The 21,151-nt window shown below is 37.4% G+C and overlaps 1 protein-coding gene across 7 annotated transcripts in view; it reads right to left on the bottom strand.

The window, feature by feature from the left end:
- LOC100740860 (aryl hydrocarbon receptor nuclear translocator homolog) overlaps window positions 1-21,151 on the bottom strand; it is a 47,937-nt gene that overhangs the window by 7,815 nt on the left and 18,971 nt on the right. For 6 of the 7 annotated variants that reach the window (XM_012383614.3, XM_012383612.3, XM_012383611.3 and 3 more), the window contains 2 exons: window positions 14,024-14,104; window positions 3,892-4,052 (listed from right to left, as the gene is read on the bottom strand). In XM_012383614.3, coding sequence (XP_012239037.1) covers window positions 3,892-4,052; window positions 14,024-14,104 — 242 coding nt within the window. The remainder of the gene's footprint in view (window positions 1-3,891; window positions 4,053-14,023; window positions 14,105-21,151) is intronic. The other variant, XM_012383610.3, reaches the window with a different exon arrangement.

Below are 21,151 nucleotides of genomic sequence, written 5' to 3' on the forward strand. Positions count from 1 at the left end.
GAAGCGTGGTACCAAAAATGAGGACGGGGCAACTCGGCAGCGTAGGTAACTATCGAGGTGCAAGATCGGAATTGCAAAGCGGACAGGATCCCGCGAGCATGAAGCGGTAGAAGGAGAAAGAAAGAAACAACAAGAGAGAGAGGGTCGCGATGCGATCTTTACCCCGATATACGGAGAAATTCCGGGAAGAGGTACTTTAACGACTTCCAAACAAGATCTATGGAAGACCCCGGCTGACCTTCGTTACCATTACCTTCCACGTAGAGGAACGGTCTTTCGATGGACATTAATGCCGCCGTGATTCTACTCGGTTTCCTTCCATCGAAAGAAGACGCGGATGCTCCCCTTGACCTATCTAGCGAAACATGTTCCTAGAGGTGGTTTTAGTACGCCTTTCATCTTCATTTTATGTGTACGGGCTAGCGTTTTTATTTATACGGGCTTGTTGAAGAGGAAAGCACGTTGCGAGGTGTTGGAAAAATTGAATACTAGAATCGTGCATCTGTGGTTCTGTTCTTATGATTCAAAGTTCATAAGGGAATAATGTTGATTATGCTGAAATATGTTTAAGCGAATAGATGGATGGATTGTGGAATGTTTCGATTGAATTGTTGAAGAGGAAAATACGTGATGAAGTTTTGAGAGAGTTCGATACTAAAATTGAGGACTTATGGTTGGATTGATAAAGGAAAAGATATTGATTGTGTTTGACACATCTTTTGACAGGTCGAATGATGGAGTAATTGATGATGGAGTGTAAAGTGAAAGAAACGATGATGACGTTTAGTAGAAGGATACCGAAGAGTATATTTATGATTGATAATGTAACCCATTCACCGATGAAGCCATTCAGTAACTTAAGTACGTGTTTCTCTGTGGTAGTTATTAGAAACGGAATGGAAGGAATTTAGATTCTATTTGTTAGAATTGTTGTTCTGATCATTGTTAAGTTTCATTGGAATTTAATTCCTATACAGTATGGGACACAGACACCGGAAGCTGATACGATCTATCGATTCACAGAAATAATTCTTATTAGTAAATCGCCAATCACCCAGTAAAAATAAAACTTCAAGAGAAATCAATCATTAACACCTATTCGTGTTTAAATTTCTTTCGCTACAAACTACTAACTGGACACACTTTTGTTACTAGTATTACATACTTTGAATCTTTTCATTCTTCGTACCTCATAGTGCAATGTAATTTTACATCGGTGTTAATTAACTATATTTTGCGAAAGGATGTAATTCTACGTTAACGTGTATCAGTTACAACTTTCGAAGAAACGTAATATTACGTCAATGATAACCCGCTACGTTTTACGAAGCGGCGTAATGTTACGCCAGGTGTAACCTACAACAACTTACGCCAATCTTAATTCTACGTTAGCTACAATAAGTAATACCATACAAAAAGAAGTAATGTTACGTCAATTGTAGTCTGTTACAAGAACACGTACTTTTACGTCAACTGTGGCCCGTTATTAGAAGATGTAATTTGACGTCATCAGGTTCGAACGTATCAAACCATCAATCAAAATTGAATAAAACCTTCGGTAAAGCGTATTGGTTTAGTAAAACCAGTAAAACATATACTGGTACATAAAATAGCAAGAGAAGGAAAGAGAAAGAGCAAGGAAACTCTACACGTCAATTGGAATCGAACAAGGTTTTCTGTAAATGTGTATTGGTTTATCAAAACTATCGAAAAATATATTGGTTCAATAAACCAACAAACAAACAAACAAAAAAAAAAAAAAAAAAATATAAGAAGAGCAGGAAAACTCCGTAGAAAAGCGTCTCTTGGACGTCCCACCGTGGATGCACCGCGTCCTGGCCGAAGGGTGGGTGCGTGTACGCGCGCGAACGAGCTACGTATCCCGGAGGCGATCGCCTCTCTCCTCCCAGTAGGTAAAGATTGTATAGAGAGACAGGCAACGAGGCAAGAACAGGAGAGAAGCTCTCCGGTTCGAGCAATTTGTATTCAGCGGCCGCGTTGTCGGGAAAGAGGAGAAGTGGCTATAAACAATGCGACGCACCACCAATACTTAGCTGGAATCACGGCACGCACACCGATCCACCAACAAAACGAGGAGAAAGAGAGACAGAGTAAGAGGTAAAGAGAGGTCGTATGAACGAACGCGTGTGTGCACGCATCATAGAAGGGAGCCGGGGCTAAAGGGATAGCCGACGGGGCAACTCCACCCATTCTTGCACCGGAAGCATATATCGCGCTTTCTGCATTCGATATGACCCAGCACACGACGAAACCGTCGGTGAATTACGACCGTTCCGGTGCGACTCGGCCGGATGAATTTTCTCCGCGGAGAAAGAGACGCGAGTAAAGAAAGAACCCACTGTGTCCGTGCCGCAAGCGACATCCCCTTGCTTACTCTGACTTCTGGTATTATGAAGACGTTGTGGTTCTTTCAGAATGATTGTGTTCCGAATGGGAGGTTCAGTTTCAAACTGGACTGTAAAAGTTACTGTAGAGTAATCTGAAAGTATATTTTTAAAGTTGATTGTTCTTAGTGTTTCTTTTGGCGATGAAGATTGATGGGGTGGATGGTCTTCTTGGTTAACAAGAGTAGAGTAGGTTTTGATCGCGTTGTTTGGTGAATTAGAATCATTTTTAATACCTTTGGTGTGTTATTGGAAATAGCGTATACAGGCATTGTTCTTTTAGGATAATTGTTTCAGCTGAAGTTTGCGAATGATAGCTTCAAAATTGGACTTCTCGAGTATCTGCAAGTGTAGTTACGATGGGATGGATGGTTCTCTTGGTTGGTAGGAGTAGAGTAGATTTTAGTTGGATTATTCAGTGAATCAGAATTATTTTTAATGTTTTTAGTGTATTAGGTAGCAACCTAATATCAAGAACCTGAAGAAACTTTTGCAATATTGATGACTTTCATTCGGATGTAATTGTATCTATCTACTAATTTTTGTTATGTTATTTCAATTACAATAATATCATATAGAATAATAATTCATTGTCAAAAGTAGTTTTAGTAGTCAATTATTTTTTTGATGACACTATTTTTCAAATAAACACAAGTTACAGAATTGTTACACAGGAAAATAAAAATTTTCAGCGAGTAACTGGCTGTCCGATAAGAAACAAAGTAGTTCAATGCGGGACGTGACGATTAAGCATCGTCGATGTTTGAGTTATCCGTCACGAGCAGTAAAATAACTTTGGCAACGCGATCTTTAAGCTTTGACTCGGACCGATTGAATTACGCTCCGTACAGCTTATTCGATTCTTTCGCAGCTATCGATATGAAAGGTTGGAAATATCGAGCGAGTCAGAGACCATTAATATCCTGCAGAAGATGTTGTAAACTAACCTTTATCTTCCATGATTCATAAGTTGAACAAGAAATTACAAAATACGATAAGAATCATTATAAACAGTCGCAACAAATATCGCCCGGATTTTTTTAACGTTTTTATATAAAAATATCTATAGTATGATATTGAGTAAGAGAAACGTGACGAAATTTATAATTACAATTAATATTATTTACGCTTTGAGCGAAATTTTGCTAATGACTGTTTACGAAACAAATTTTTATTTTTCCTGAAAAGCCTTTACAACGTCTGACTTAATGATCGCGTAATGTAGACGAGAATTCAACAAGTGTTTCAACATTTTCGTGAATTTTTTAAAAACCTGGAACAGTAATAAAACATTGGATTTGATCATAAACCAGGCTATTTGGTTGGATTGAAATTTTCAATAAATGTTTATCAGCGTAAGAAAATGCTAGAAAATTATCAAAAGAATTTAAGAAATTTTCCAATTGTTTCGTATTATCATCGTCCTTAGTGTCCCCTTTATTTTCTTCAAATACGAAAAACAATAGGAGATAAGAAAGGGACTTACCTCTGAGATTTCTCATGTGGGCGACCGCCATCCTGAGTATGGTCAATTTGTCCGGTTTCCTGGCGAGGGCTGAACATGTCGGCACCATGTCGGACAATTCGGTAATATAGGCGGTCATCTTGTTCCGCCGCCGCCGTTCAATTTCGCAATGATTCTCCCTACAGTAAGACGCAAGACAAAACCAAGGTAATTGCATAGTTCGCTGAACGATAGATAGATACATCAAATGTATCGATTTTTTTCTTTTTTCCTGACGAAAATGTACTCCAGATGCTTATGAAATTTTAGTAAACAAAAATCTAGATCTTTCTTTAGTATAGAAATAAAATGACAAGCTAATTTCTATTAATATCTTAATTAAGTAAAACTAACGTTACTATTTTAAAACTCAATTATTGATAAATATGAGCCAACAAAAAATTTCTCCATCTATATACAAGCACGAAATTAATTCCAATATCCTTAGCACACGCCCCTTCCAGCGTTCTGTTATGCGATTGCAAAAGAAACTTGACCGTGAATACGATTCCGTCGATTATGGAAACGCATGACGCCAATCGTATGCGTGTGGTTCGTTTCCATGATTTAGAGGTGCAAGATACGAATACTACGCCGCTCTGTATTATGCGATTTTCAGGCGGCGAAACGTGCGGATAATGGATAGACAGAGGAGACTTTAACGCACGAGTCGTCGTGGTTGGCTGATTGAAAAGCGTAACGCAACATGTCAGCGCTTATTAGTTCATTTAATCAGGAGTACAAAGAGACGTTAAAAAGTTCGGACTTAAGAAGATTGATCATCCTTAAGACTTTCGTCCATAAAATCTGCAAACTATTCCGAATTAAAAAATCCAAGAAAAAGATATTAAAAGTCTTAATGTCTCAAGAGAACTATTCCATCCCCAAATCCTTTAAATGATTGGAAATTAAAAAAAAAAACTGAAAAATGTTTAAGCTAAAAAAAGCTGTTTACCCTTAAACTTCTGTTCAGCAAATCTTTCAAAACGCGTCCATTAATATAAAGAAAAGAAGAGAGATCTAGAGAGAGATTTCTACAATTCAAAAATACGATATGCATATGCATACATCTGCTTCCATAATGGAAGCACGAGTGTGCGTGGAACATTAAGAAAACTATTCACGGATGGGACGTGCGTTTCCATTGATTGGCGACGTCATTGATAAGGGTACTAGTGATCAATGCAGCCAATAAATTCTGAAACGATGCTCCCATCGAGAAAAGGGGTATCGGGTGAAACCACAATTTCAGGCCTCCCCTGTTATTACCGCTACCAGAGGGTAACCGGCGCGAATAACGGCGCGCGTCTTTTCTCCGCTTTCTATAGACCGGTAATTGTCGGCGAGCAATCGTAAATTTAATGGCATTTAATTCCTGATAATTCCAGTCGAACGTACCACACAACAACAAGGACGAGCAACAAACGACTTTCAACGTCGCGAGAATGAAATGTATGAAATTTATTGGAAACATCCCCTGTTTTATCCATTTCTTCAGATTCTATGTTCATACTAAGCTCATTGCAAAATATAGATAGATACGTGTTTATAACATTGTAAGTAATCATTATCAGTAAGAAAAATATGTAACACGGAAATTAACGGGGACATGTTTTATTATGAATTTTGGAGGACAAGGTTAACGTGGTATTTACAATTGGAAATTGAGAAAGAAGAAACGAAAGTACGTCTGAGAACTTTTCAGGGTGACTTTTCAATCAAAATAAAAAAGCAAGATGGTAAAAATTCAATAAAATTGATTTATGAGAATTTCAAAGCGAAGATTACGATTATACAACGAAAGAATCTTTAAGATAATTTCTTTCTTCAAACACGATTCTTCTCATTTTCTACTACTAATATAAAAGAAATAATAAGAATGAAATAGGAAAAATTCTATGAAATTGATTTATCAAAATTCCGCAATATGAATTTTCCCTTAAAATAAAATTTTTCTCATTCCTCGCTGCTAATATGAAGCAAAATAATAATAATAAAAATTCCATAATGTACGTAGACTTATAAAAATTGCAAAGCTTCATATCAAATGTGAGAATTTCCGAGCACGACTTCCCTCTTATTAAGTAACCAAGGTCGTTTCTCGGTGGATGGAAGAGGCACACTGCGGAAGATTAAAGGCAATTTGAAATACATGAATGAACTCGTTTATTTTCTAGACCCGGGTGTATCCGGGATGTTTCTCTCCTTGGCTCAACTATCGCGACTCTCTCTCAGCTATGGGGTAGAGAACTTCCTTTTGTGTCTACTCGCGAGATAAGACCCTCCATCTCGTTCCAGGTCCATCAGGAACTATTACCCCGTGCTTATTCCACTTTCAGATTCCCAGCTTTCGTTCTCCCTCGTGCAAACCGACTCTAGATTCGATCAACTCTTACTCTTTTTTCATCGTATCCAACGTGATTGGGGATGATATTTACCTGACTATTATAATTTAACTCTAGTTATATTTTTTCATTTAATTATTGTAATCTTTATGTCTGACTTATAACCCATTATATCTGTAAAAAGTATTGTTGTAATTAATTTTTCGTTTCATATCTGAAATTTCGTCGAAACTAATTTCATTTAGTTCACCATGCTTTTTCTTAAACTTTTTTGCTATAGTTTATTGAATTTTTTAAACTCTATGTATCTTTATTTAATTCTTTGAACGTCTTTGGATGAAAACTTTAGCTATAATTGATTTTTTACTGTATATGTAAGGACTTTTCTCGATTTCAAGGAAAGTAGTTTTAATTTACGATGCTTCTTTTCTTTGTTGCAGTTTATTTAATATTTCTAGTTACATAATTCTTTTAACCTCTTTATATTTATAGATCTTTTACGAATCTTTTTATTAAAACCTCTATGCGATTGATATATATCTATGAAGAGTTTAGCTAGATTTAATTTCTCGTTTCATACGTAAAGTTCTAATGTTGTCTTGTTCTAATTTCAACGAAAATAGTTTTAAGAACTTGTGTTCTGTTCAACGTTTTACTACGGTTTACTAAATTTTTTAAGAAGGAGCAGTTTGCATTTTTTGTCGATCGGACAAAGAGACTCTCGAGTGAAATATTGCTGAAGTTGACGTGAGGCTGATGTCTTCGTGTCGTGAACATTGACCTCTCGTTAAGTTCCGCGTCCAGGACGTCCACCCCGTCTGAAACACCGCGACCTCGCACCAGAAAAATTGTTCTCCAGTTTGTTCCATGTACAAAAGCTTGCTCTGACCAAGCCGGCGATAGCACTTCTATTGTAACGTAATTAGTTTCACATACTTTGTGGTTTTGAAGACACCAAATCCTCGATTTTCAGGTAGTTTAGTGTGAAATATAACTGAGAAGCTATAATTATTGGGTCTCTTCCTCGATAGCATCACAAATGTTTCAATTTCTTTTTCTTCAATTTTTAGAAAGGCTAAGAATACCGGAAATTTGGCAATGCTTCTATAAAATTAAGAGACAACAAATTTACTTTATGAATGTTCATACAGCGAACGCTAATATCTATCTAAATCACAGGAGATTGAAAGGATCTTTCGCCTGCTCTCATTTTCAGAAAGTTTAACAACGTTTCCAGAAAATTCTATTAAAACATATTCTAGAGTATGCTCTGTGAATTTCCCTAACGCAACATTTCCTCAAGAAAGAAGAAAGCATCTCAGAAGATTCCTACAATTTGCATAACTTTGCTTAATTCTACGATTTTCCATGCCACGAACAGTAATAAAACATATCAATTGCAATACTATAGAAACCCAAAGCAATCTTCCTCTTCTGCCAATTTTCAAAAAGACCGACGATTTCTCCAAATCCTCCACTTTCGTCGGCTTACTCACAATCTCCATAAAGAACGAAATCCCTTCCTCGTATCCCACCAATTTCAAATCATTTAACTTTTGACTTCCTCACACCTGAATTCTCAAGAAAAAAAAGGCTTTCTTTCGTCATACGCCAAAATCAGTCAAATCTCGGTAGCTTCTATATTCTACATATATCCCAACTTTTCAGCGCTTTCTCCCATCCATTTCGTAGAAAGAGTTGTCGGCTGGAATCGGTAACGCTGCCCTCGACGACGTGGGGCCTCGAAGTCGAAGCAGCGCAAGGGCCGCTATTTAAAAGAGGCCAGGACGCTTAAAGCGCAAGTATAAAGCAGAGTCTGTACCGTGCAGGACGGTAGAAGAACACAAGAGGAGGAAGGGGCAGAAGAGGAACGCGATCCAACGAGAGCAGGACGGAGGGAACCTCCTGGGTCAAGGGTCAGACGTTCCGAAGTTGCCCGCTCGCTCCGTGGGTCCAGCGAACGCTATACAGGGTGGGCAGATCAAATGTTGCTTACGTTTTACGGTGGGTCCCTTTGCGATTCAATTTTCCTATGTTTCGAGTGTTTTTCAATTTTCATGTGTCTTTTGCTTTTAGGATTTGAAAAGTAAATTCCTAGTCATGAAAAAGTTAAGAGTAAAAAAGAAAATTCTTATTGTATTATTTTAACGTTTCAACGTGATGTTAATTTCGTCATCAACTTTCCAGTGAATAAAAAAAAAATGTATTCAATTTCAATATATGTTAGTATGTACGCGTTAACACGATTTTATATTTTACATTCTTATAAGTTAGAGAATTTTTCAAGTTCTCTCAAATGTTGAAAGATCGGTCATTTTTGTCATAGCTTTGCATCGATCGCGTTAATTTGACGTACTTCGACCACGATTTATTCGTGTCCTTCAAAAATGAAAGACGGAAGAAATACTAAGACTACCAAGAACTAAAGTCGAGCTGCCTACTTTTCAACTCACTTGAATAATAATTATGTTCGGTGGTACAGGTGTGGTGTTAAAGAATCAAGGATTTCGTCATTTGTACCATTTTTCCTCTAAACTCGTCACACACACACAGTGTTATGAAGAGTGTGCGCTTTCAAAACCTACATTATTCATTTCTACAGGTGTAGAAGCAGGTGTAGATTACAGGATCAACGATTTTATCGTTTGTAACGCTTTTCCTCTAAACTTGTCATACGGTAATCATTAGCTGTACTACTTCAAAGCCTGCAAAATATTCATTTGAAGCATCAGAGCAGCCAAAGAGGTATAGCAAAAAAGCTACCACCCAGTATATCGATCTGTGCATTACGATGATACAAAGTCGGCACTGAAATGCACGTACCGCACACATAAAATCGTTCTAAGGGGGAAAAAACGAGTTCCTCGACACACGCGAACATACACCTGTAAACATATACATAGAGAAATTCACGTATAGATACGGTAGGAAAGGAGATCGCGTAGGAGATCGTTTCGAGTCATCATCGATACGCTCGGTATTACGAGGCAATCCTATAAATGACAATGTCCGTATGTGAATTATGGATTCGTCTAACGATCGAGTCCGCCGGCGTGTCGATAGAACTTACGTACACCCTCCTGTTCGAACAATGAAATGAATTATGAATCGATCGAAGAACGTTTAATGCGATCCTATTCGTTATGGAATATATTCCGGCCGTGGACGTATGCTAACGAGCTGTAGACACCGATTGATTTATGCCAAATCTTAATATTCCGAATGCTTAATGGCTCTGAATATTCGTTTCGCGGAAGTTCGATTTTTTTTCTTCCTTCTCTTTCTCTTATTCGTTGGAGATTTGACGACGATGTTCGAGTGAGAATGATAATTTCGCGCCCTTTCTTCCCTTGGCGTTAATTCTCTTATGGTTAAGAATTTTCGATCAACTTTCCTTTTCTATTATTGGAAACTGGATAATTCGACTGATAACAAAATGAAGACGGTACTTAACAATTTTTCATCGTTGAGGATTAATTCTCTCAGGATTAGGATTTCGATGATAAAGACGACATTAGAGTGAAAATGGTACTTCTACTAATTTAAAATTCATCCTGTTATGTACATTTTCCATGTTTACTATCTCATGATAAATATAAAAATAAATTTATTGCTGAAACGTAGTTTTCATGTAACTTTAAGAACATCTGTATGATAAAATAATTAAGTAGATAAAGATATTTAATTCTGACGTATTTTTCTAAGAACAGCGAATGATATGATATAGTGTTTAGTAACCAAATGGATTAATTGGGGAATATCTGTAATAACGTTTTCTTGGAATTCTATATTTAAAAAAAAATCAGTATCATGTTTGGTCCTGCTGATAAAATGGTTACGGTTCAACGTTATCTGGCAAAATAGGGCACCATGATTGAACGGAAAACGCAAATGTCAGTGTCTAATTAGTTCTTGTAATTATACCAATTCTTCTTTGCCATTTGGATAATTTTGAATTGTCTTTCAAGCACCGATAACACAACCAATTTTAAATAGTTTTAAGAAAGAAAAGATTGCGATTAAGAAGAAAAGGGTCGCCAGCAGTCGTGTCTGAAGTTCGTGCAAACATAAACCGGCTCATAAAATAATAGAACATCGGAATAGGCAATTTCACGTCGAATATGCGACCCGTTGAGTGCCCTTTAAATCATTTACGAACGAAGATGTTATAATCTCGGCCAGTGTCGAACGATAAATTTTCTCCTGTCTTGGGTTTACTGCTGTGCAACCGTAAGTCAACCAATGATCTTTCCAATAGTCCTTTTTTAACCTTGCACATGCATATATAATAATCTTTTCAAGTAATAGTACTCTTTAAACATGATAGAATAATTTTTTTAATGAGATAATATTGTAGTAATTATTGGGTATAAAACGTCAATTGTTATTGATTCAATCCTGTACGAGACTCTATAAATGTACACAGAAGTTGATTCCACTATGCTAAATGGTTATTCGTAATCTTATATTTGTTCATTTTTTCATTAATTTCATATTTTTATCTTGATGGACATAACTAAAGAAGCACAACCTAAATGGTTATTTATTTTGATTATTAAAAATCATAACGAGAGATGATTTATTCTTCTTTTTATAAGCAAAGGAAAATCTGGTTACAGGAGGTTAACGACATTTTAAAACTCTTGTTCTTCATTTTTAGGTTCCCTCGACTCTTTATTCGTTTTGTCATTGACCGCCATTAACTGTACGAGCAGATCGTCTTATAATTCCATTATGCTTGGCAGGAACAGGCCTGACATTACGGGTAATGGAAGACCGTCAGGATCTAATGACTATAACCAGCTCGCAAAATCATTTCCATCGGCGAATCTTCATTTATATTTTCATAGTTCAAATATTTCTGTACTATCTCCGTGCGGTCGGAAAGATCGTATCGTGTCGATGACTTCCATCGAAAGTGCATCTCAAAACGTTGTCTGCTTTCTATAAACGCCGTCATGATTCTTTCGAATTTCTGTCTTTTTAAATGGAAATGTTGTAAAGAAACTGTTCATAAACAAGTATCGAGTTCATAATACGAACATACCTATTTATATTATATTCATATTATCAATATATGCTTTTCTTTTTATCCTTTTCTTTTTATTTCTTCTTTTCCTCCTTCTCTAACCATCTCTTCTCCCTTCATCTTCTTCATCGCTCCTCACTCGATTCCCTCCATTTCTTCCGTTTCACGCGCTTTTAATTACCATTCAGTTACCGCTAGACAATGACAACAGTTTCTATAAATTCGCATTTTTGTAAATGTAACCAAAGAAATGAAACTTCAACGGAAATTTATTTCATCCACTAGATATCACAGCAAGTACAACATTTCTATTTGTGCGTATCGTATACACTCTGCGCATTTTCAGCATTTTGAGATTCCTGTAAATGCACAAACATCCGCATTCCCGCTAATTCAAGTATTAAAAATTCTCATCCGACAAACAAACGAAGAGAAAAAAGAAAGAAAGAAGGAACGATTATATGTAAAAATCCTTTAATTCTCTTTAATTATACGGTCTTAAAAAATTCTCTTAAAAAATTCCCGACGGAGAAACCAACTAGAAACTAACCTCATCGCGGATTTCGCGGTTTATCGCGGTGACCTTGCCGCCGAAAACCGAGGAGAAACTCAACGAAAGGAAGAAAATGGCGATGGAGGCGGGTGGACGGGCCTGTTTCACCGGGTAAAGGAGGATAAGAGGGTTGTACGCCTTGCGGCGGGAGGCGGTAATTGCGTTATTACGTTAAAAGTGAGGTATCCGAGCGGCCGCGACATCGCCGCCGCCGCAACTTTTCCATGAAACGCGTACGTACAGTGGCCCATGCCTACAATCACTACACCCCCCTAGTTTGCCCCGGTGCCGGGGCGAATGTAAAATACAGCGGTTCCGACGCAAATTCGCGGTTACAGACGAAGGTCTGTCCACCGCGAGTATACCCTTGCATCGAGAATTTGCGATGGTGATGCTGCATCCAGTTCTTTCGAACGGAAGTTATGTCTTCTTTAGAACTTCAGTCAGTTGTAGGTGGTAGTTTTGATTTTTCTTCCTTTTTTTTTCTGAAAGTAAACTTTCGTTTTGTTCTCTGAGCGAAGAGTAGTTTCTCCTTTGGAAAAATTGCTGCTGAAGAACAAGTTTGTAGTTGGCGTGGGAGATTCGAATTGAAGAACGAGGGTATAGAGTCGAAGGATTTGAGATCTAAAGAGTTGCTGTGTCGAGAGATTTGATATATCCATCTCAACCTTCATTTTCAACCTTCGTCCTGCATGCAAACATGCTCGAACCTAATTCAAACAACCCCATATATCAACCAATTTATTATATATTATGTGAAACGTATGTTACTTTTTAAAACCAACGACACTTCTATTGTCTATGTGCCTGAACCTACCACCTTTTCCCCCAATACAATTTATACTCAACCTTGCATCTACAAACATGTTCAAACCTTAACCAACCTATATCGATCTCTCTCTTCCAAAATCCCATCAATACCCATTCTTGAAAATTTACAACGCTTCTCTAGACGAGAAGTCTGACGTAATATCTATCATCCTCTTTTCTAACACAATTCATTTTTCACCTTTCTACGTGTATGTATGTATACGCAAACAGAGCCAAACTCATCAGAACCCATCTGTTATTCCTGAAACGCAACAGCACTCCTGTAGTCAAACAGTTCGGCATAATATCGATCGCTCGTCGTATATCATTTCGATGGATCCTGGCATGTCAACGGTGGTATCGCGTCGCAAGATCGAGATCCTCGGTGTCTTCGCCGCGGACGGGACTTATGCGAACGCTGCGCGCGTATAAGTGGCCCGTGTTCCCACGCTGGAGCAGCCTGGAGGGCTTCCCATTCCGCTATCGACTCACATTGGCGGGTATCATGTAGGTATGTATGTATCTTCGTACTTGGCTGGCCATGTACAGGGTGTACCGGTGGAACATATTGGCCCAGGATTTCGTGAGACGAATTAACAATGCCCTCCTCCATCAGTATCAGGAAGGAGACTTGTCCTCCCTTTGTCTCTGCTTCTCTCTTTCTTAATACTTTCGTCAAGCCGAAATAAAGATATTACGAAACCAAGGAGACGAACTGCTTCGATAATCTCAAGTTTTTTTACATTATATATACACTGGTTATATTGTGCTTCTCTCTTACTTAATACTTTTATCAAACGCAAATATAGATTGTTATAAAACAGAGGGAACTAGTTGCTCTTGGATAGTTTCAGCTTTTTTGGCGTTTCTGAGTCTTAGAACTAAGTGTACGAAGCTTCGCACAGCAGAAGAAAGTACTAAATAAGTACTTTTTTTAAATAAATCGATGTCAGAATTCCATCAGAATGCATTGATAGAATTGTAATTAAGAGGCTTATTAAACGTTCTTTTATAAAAGGCAACATTTTTTTGCTGATGGAATCACATAGAAAATTCTAATAAATTAACAGGAATTTTACTAAATACCAATCCTTGTTTTTAAATTAAAAATTTGTTAATTTCTAAAGCTTGCCTAACATTATTTAAATCCCACTAATATAATACTTCTGTTCATCAGCAGATTTCTAGTTGAAAATTTCCAGAGAACAAATGCTCTATGTTCGGTATGCAAATGGTCTACTCGCAAAAATCCCTTGGCTCAGGAAAGGACGCATTTTTCCAACGAAAAAAAAAGGGGAGACGTTTAACCCGTTCACCGACCCCTCTCATTTATCGTAAGGCGAACAGCATGCAAGTTACGTCGAGCCTGACACTCACCTCGCAAATCTTTCTTTGTCCTGTACATTCTCGTTCTCCAGCCTTCTATATTTACATCCGCTAGGATCATCCTCGTCGGATCTGCAAAGATACAGGCGTTTATGATCATTTAAAACGACGTTCTAGGTCCAATTATCATTGTTATTCCTGTATCTCATTACGATAGGAATTAATTAGTTAAAAAGACATGTATTTTTTAATATTTCAAATGAATTATGTCGAACATGAAGGTAGAGATTCTACTGATAGAAAATAAGTATAGGAAAGATGATCGTTGTATATTCTACATGTTGCAGTTCAATCTATGTAGATATATTGATTTGTCGTCGCATAGTGTGTCAATTATATTTCATATTCAATAAAAATATAATTTTGTAATGTATAATCTTTGCTTTTCCAGCCAATCAGACCATCGTTATATAGTAAAATAACAGGCAATTATCAAAGATGGATTTTGATTTTCTTATTTCTTATTGATACGTGAGCATCTTAGAAGCGGAATTGATCGAGTCCATTTTTTATAAATTTGTCAATTACGTTATCTACGTAATGCGATTACTGTTCAATTTTCAAAAAACAGATGGTGTATTCCAACAAGGTTATTCTAACTAAGCTATAAGTTTATCAATATGCGATTAATTTATAATTCACTGTATATGTCAATATCCCTGAAGATATTAGAAAGTACACGTATGCATAAAAATACCCGATATCTAATACTTCAAACTACGAGACATGAAAAAATAAACGAGCGAAATAAAATAAAACAAGGTGAGGAAGAGGCACGTGGCAAAAGCCACGGTCGTCAACGTCGATCGGCATAAATAGAGGATTCCGTTGCGCAAAAAAGCCACGCGAAAACTCTTTCTCGACCTTCTCGTTCTCGTGGAACGTCGTTACTCGAGGTCCATCTGCCGTTTTAACCGATCGGATATTCTATGTACGTCGTGAATAAATGTCGCGTCGCCGATACGTCGTAGTGTAATCACTTCCGGATTACCAAACGCGACACGAGGCCTTACAAAATTGGCCGTCGCCTATCCAACTTCCCCAAATCTGGATCGTTCGTGTAACAGTAAGCGCGAATAGAGAAGACCCTCTCATGCAATATTCACGCGAGCATTCTGCTCTCTATATCACTATGGTGACGAAGTCGCGTTCACGTGGCCGAGTTTGAAGGATAAATATGGATTTCGATATGAATTTCATTGTAATTTTCTGACAGGTCTAAATATATTGCCTGGTCAAGGCCGTTTATCCTACGACATTTGGTTCTACTATACTATTCGGCTTTAGTTTTCTATATGCTCGCAGTTATGCGGGGTGGAATTGCAGATTAAGCAAGGGTTCGAAGTTATAAATTATAAGACATATTTCTATTCACGAGTCATGAGACATTTGTTAGTTTTAAATGCAGTAATACAATTTTTAAACATTGGACAGACTTGAATTCTTGGACACGCGTGATGTTATATTCGTTTAATTAGGTTCTAAAGGATTTCAGAAGTTTTAGATAAGAAAAAGCGTGTATTAATTAAATATAATAAAATAAGATTTTTTTCTGAAAAGAAAAAAAGAAAAATATGGTCAAAGAATATTCTATGTAAATTATTGAAATCTTTCCGAGTATTCTTTTAATTAATTTTAAATCGTAAAAGTCACACTTTATAATTGATTAATCGATGCAGTCGAGAATACCTTACAATTTCCTCTATATCTCAATAAAAACTTCATTTTTTCTTACTAGAGGTATAATCCCTTCTTTGATATATGCATCTGTTCTCGGCAATACGTTCTCTTTCTTGCCTAATCAACAATTTGTCTTCGTCTTCGTTCTTCAGAGAAGAATATATGCTACTAATGTTAATTTGTCAAATTACTACATGCTCGGTGTGAATGTACTGATTTGACCAAGGTACGAAAGATATAGGTACACTTGATTTATACTTTAGCGTTTCTAAGCCTGGTATCTTCCCCATTTTAGGTTCTCTTAGTGTAACCGATCAAGATTGAATATTAAGATGCAAATGTTTCAAGATGGAATATTAAAATAAAAATATTTCTCAACCACCTGACCAAGGAAAAAATCGAACGACGATACAAAAGAATAAGAGACAATAACAAAAATGATCTAATTAAAGTAGACTTAGAAGAAGAAGAAGAAGAAGAAAAGAGGAAACGTGAGAGGGCAGGAAGAGTGAAGGATGCATCGTAAATCCGTCATTGACATCTCGTTACCCCGGTGTCAGCCGCGTACCCTCGATCAAGCGGTTGCATTAAGCACAGGATAGAAAATTGTGCTGTCGTTGGCCACACTATTACATATACAAATGCAGTCGATCGTCAAGCTACTATATCAAGCTAATGTACGCTAGGATGGGATCAATTTCAATATGTATTCAGTACATATTCATAACTATATCGTATAACCTATTTGAAGCTTTTCGAACATATTCGAGCTCATTTGCAATATATCCGATCTCGCCCCTAGTTCTTAATTCGTATTAGCTATCTTTTAATTATATCGAGTCGCGTATATGCCCATAAATACGCTTTATTACCTATTCGAAACTTTCCAGTCATATTTGAGCCCATTTACCTAATTTACATCATAACTACATTGCCTAATTTACTCTCAACCCTAACTCTCAATTTATGGCAGCGATCCTTTAACTATTTCGGGCAGTATACACTTTCATAACTATATCAGGATATCTATTCGAAACTTTCTAGTCATATTCGAGCCTATTTGCGATATACTTGATCCCATCTCTAATGTACGCCTCTGACCCTGAGCGAAAAACCGAGATCCCCTTCCTCCATCCCCTTCCCTTGCCCATACATACATTTTTCTCTTCCTCTGCTCTGGCAAACGCTACACTGTGCTACAGCATCAGCATCTGCCCCCTACCACTCTACCCATAGGTAACAGAGGTGGTGGCGGTGGGGGTTGTAGGGCCCGTACTGTATCCGGGTACAACGAGAAGGCCCCATATTCCTTCACCGTCCCTCTTCCCCTCGCTTTCCTTATACTCGCTCTGTATGTCTGCCAGCTTTGAACCTCTTTTTCTGGTCTCCTTTTTCTTTTTTTTTTTTGCAACGGAGGAGTCGGATACACAGCGAGACAAGGAGAGACGATAGGACCCAGAGACTTATGGAGTACATAATGATGCGGCTCGCGGTATTACGTCGACTTAACAGATACGTATGCATGCTTGGTAGCCAGGGAACACGCGGTGTCCCCGGACGTGGGCCCGAATCTTCTCGACCACCGTAAGAGGCCGCCGCTTTTGGGGACCCAGAGGGAGGGGATTTTGGGATTCATTGAGACGTTGATGCCCGGTGCGTGGCGGAGATCGGTTAGAAGATTTGCCGCGTTTGGGTGGTAGGAGTGAGGATAGTGGAGAGCTCTTGGGATTATTTAAGCTGCTTGTTTGACAAATCGATTGACTACACGAAACAGGGAAAATCGATGAAATTACATAAATAGATTGTGGACTTTAATGCACTTATGGGAAATCTAAAAGTGTAAAATTGCGTAAAATTCACGTGATACGAAGAAATATATAAAATCAACCGAGATTTAAAAAATTGTGTTAAATTTTAAAGTATAGTCAACCACTTCGATCTGTGAGTACGGCTTATATGTGTTAGATTTTAATAATTGGTCGTCTTTTTAGTCATAGGTTGTAGATAATTTATGTAGAATTTGAGTAGAATTTCAGTACTGTAATTCAAACGTAAAATTATTAGATATCACCTATGATGCAATAATATAAATCAGGAATTAATAATTCATATTAATTATTTTTTTTCGTGTTCTTTAAATAAAATTTTCAATGACCGTTTTCGTTCATATTTATCGTATTTATCTTAATTATTTGAAACGATTTGGAGAACGTGTTAGAAATCGTAGGTAACGACATTTTGGATATCGATGGTAGAACACGGTGAAAGTGTCTAGTATAGTGATTCAGAGGGGGACCGCGCACGTGTAGATTTTGCAGTCAGATCACAAATCTCTGTATTTCTCGGATCTTGGAGCATTCGATAATTTGTAGCCACGAACGCCGTGGGAATGGAGTCTCGATTCAGATTTTTATCTCTCTTATCTGGTTAGTAAATCATCGGAAGCAAGCAACGCTAGATCTTTGTGTTACGAATCAGAAATTATTGCGTTCTCCAACCCTTGCACTGCTCCAACTTATTAAATATGTTGTATTCGTTCATTTCTATTTATTTTTCATCCGCTCCTTGTTGACTTTTATTTTATTCTTTTCTATTCATTCTTCTCGTCCACTTTTATAAACATTTAAATTATCTGTTACATTTCATCAATCAATCGTTAAAAACTATTATATATCTTTTATATTTTCCTTTGTTCTCGTGAAAATTAGTTAACATTTGATTAAGTTAAATTTAGTTACCATATTGAATTCACAAAAATCTTACAAATTACGTAAAACGAATCTAACCGAACTTTCCGGCTATAAATTGAACATTTTTATTTTCTATTTGTTCCAATAAAATCCAAGTAAAATTTATTCAAAGAAAATTTAATCGAACCATTTATCAAATTTCTAAATTATATTCGTATAAAAATTATACAAGAATTTAAAATATTAAAAATATTCTACAAGAATTTCAAGGTCCCAGTGATATAAAACAATCTCAACTAGATCTCACCCGTCACAAATTGAATTGTGTAAAAATTCTACAAAAGATCCAAGACTACAATTGCTATTATATAAAACAAGCTGATCAACTATCTCTCGATAAAAATAAAATACATCTTCCCAATCACCATATACGATTACCCAACCGTGCAAAAACGTTCGAACATAAAACGAAGAGCTTCTTAACGGTCTTGCAAACGCGCGAATCTCATCCCAGGAACGTGCGACAAAAACAACAAATAATAGCTTCGTTAATCCGGGAACAGCACGTTCCCTGATCGGCCATTATCCTGCGTATAAGGATCGTAATAATGTCTTGATAACCTTTCCTCGACCGGTTCCTCTTCCTCTTCTCCTTCGTATCGGCTTGCGTTAATGAGATGCGTCGTTACACGCGTTGCGATCGATCTTAACACGCGGCGAATAGCAACGATCGTCGCCTTGTACGTTCAGGGATTTCTTTCTCATTCGTTTGTTTTTGATAGAGACGAGATCGATTTGTTAACTCGATGATTGGAGAAGATATTAACACGTTAATGTTTAGGTAGTCGATCGAGATCAATTACGATAAAGATAATGGAGAAGAAGAATGAAGAATGGTAGGGATACCGTTGATGAATTGGTGAGGATACGATCGAGATGATGGAGTTGATAGAATAGAAGAGAACATTTTACAAATATTCAAATCTGTAGACTGTATCGTACCAAAAATCTGACGTTTCTAGAAACGAAGCGTAACGATCTTCATTATTCAAGTTTTACTTCGTTAACTCCTACGGTATATTATCTAGGTAACTCTATTAAACTAACACGGTTATTAGTCTCGTTCTTATAGGAATTTTTTCGACGACTTTATAGGACAAGTACCGGGATAATTAAGAAGATTCGTGATTCAATGAACTTTTACATTTTTAATTTTTTTAATCAATCTCGATACTTCTATACAGCTCCGAAAAATAACTGCTTGAAATTTCTCAAAATAAGCACTACTGTAGTTATTGATTTGTCATTCGATGATCACGATATTTCTCAATTCTGAGAACGGATGGAAGCTTGAGAAATTTTTGGATCTTTTCAATCTGAAAAATATGTGCGACGCAGAGACAAACTATACTTCAACTCAGAGATATTTTCCATAGACGCAATACTTGTTTTTAAATTAACTTTCAGAACGAAACACTCACCACACTTTAATAAAGTACTCAACTTCAACTTTTAAACTAGTTTATCAACAGAAATATTTAAAATTCATAATACATGAAAAGTTGCCATTGTTTATGGCTTAGACAATGAACTTTCAAAAATTCTACTATAAAATACACGAAATTAAACAAAGAGGGTAAGACCTAAGAGCCATCCGAAATGAAAGCAGAGGACCGAAATAATTCGAGGAAAAAACAAAAGAAGAAGGGGAGTCACGTGATACGGTGATCTCTGTTCAGGTTACGGTGGCGCCTTTTTGCATTTTTCCAACTCGACACCGTGGTCACGACTTTGACCCCCTTGTCCCCCTGTTCCTCCCCCTTTTTCTGCTCGTTGTCTGCGATCGTCCTCGTACATTTACGTTCGCCATTCCTCTACGTCCACGTGTGCTACATCCACCTAGGCTCCTTCCTGTAGTACGTCCGACACTCGGCCCGTATCTGCAGCCCAAGCCGTGTACTTTGGATGCAACTGATCTGCCTCGTATACAGGATCATGCAAACATTACGGTCCTATAGGGTCAATTCCTCACAGAGTTCGATGAAATAGTACAGACGGAAAGACGAGAAAAATGAAACAATAGCAATTATACTTAAAACAAAATGACTAATCAACAAACTCTATCAAATCAGTTGCTATCTTCCCAAAATCTCGTCAACCTCAAAGAAGTTAGTACTCCACTACAAAAACCCTCAAATATTACTCATCCTGTCATCAACTACGAAACAATTCCACAAGACGCAAATTCCAACTAATCTCAACCACGACACTCCATAAACAACGTATCAAGATCTAGGACTTAGTCATAACTTAAATTGAAATTACGTGACGAGAACATTACCAAATTTACGATTATCTTCGCGAAGCTCCTCCAACATCCAACAAACTAATGTATCCCGATTCCCGGAATATCATATACTCATACTCTCATCGGTTTCTAGACAATTCTATAAAACACTAATTCCAATTAACCTCCGCCACGATATCCCATAAACGATGCCCCGAGAAACGCAAGGTTAGCCATAACCTAAAAAGAGGATCGAAAGGAGGAAACCAAAGTAGAATCGACGTGAGCCGAGGGTAAGAAAGGCGTAGCGCAAGCGAGCAGAAATGTCCAGCGACGGTGACCAGAAATCTAACACCTAGGCGGTAGGTAGCGTGAGTTTTTTTCATTAGGAGAACGGCGATCGAACGGCGGCGAGTGTTCGCATATTAAAAGGAAAGAGCGAAGCTATTGGCGGGCCCGGGG

This window comes from Bombus impatiens, unplaced genomic scaffold, assembly GCF_000188095.3.
Source record: "Bombus impatiens unplaced genomic scaffold, BIMP_2.2 scf_0217, whole genome shotgun sequence".
In the NCBI taxonomy this organism is placed as follows: Eukaryota; Metazoa; Arthropoda; class Insecta; order Hymenoptera; family Apidae; genus Bombus; species Bombus impatiens.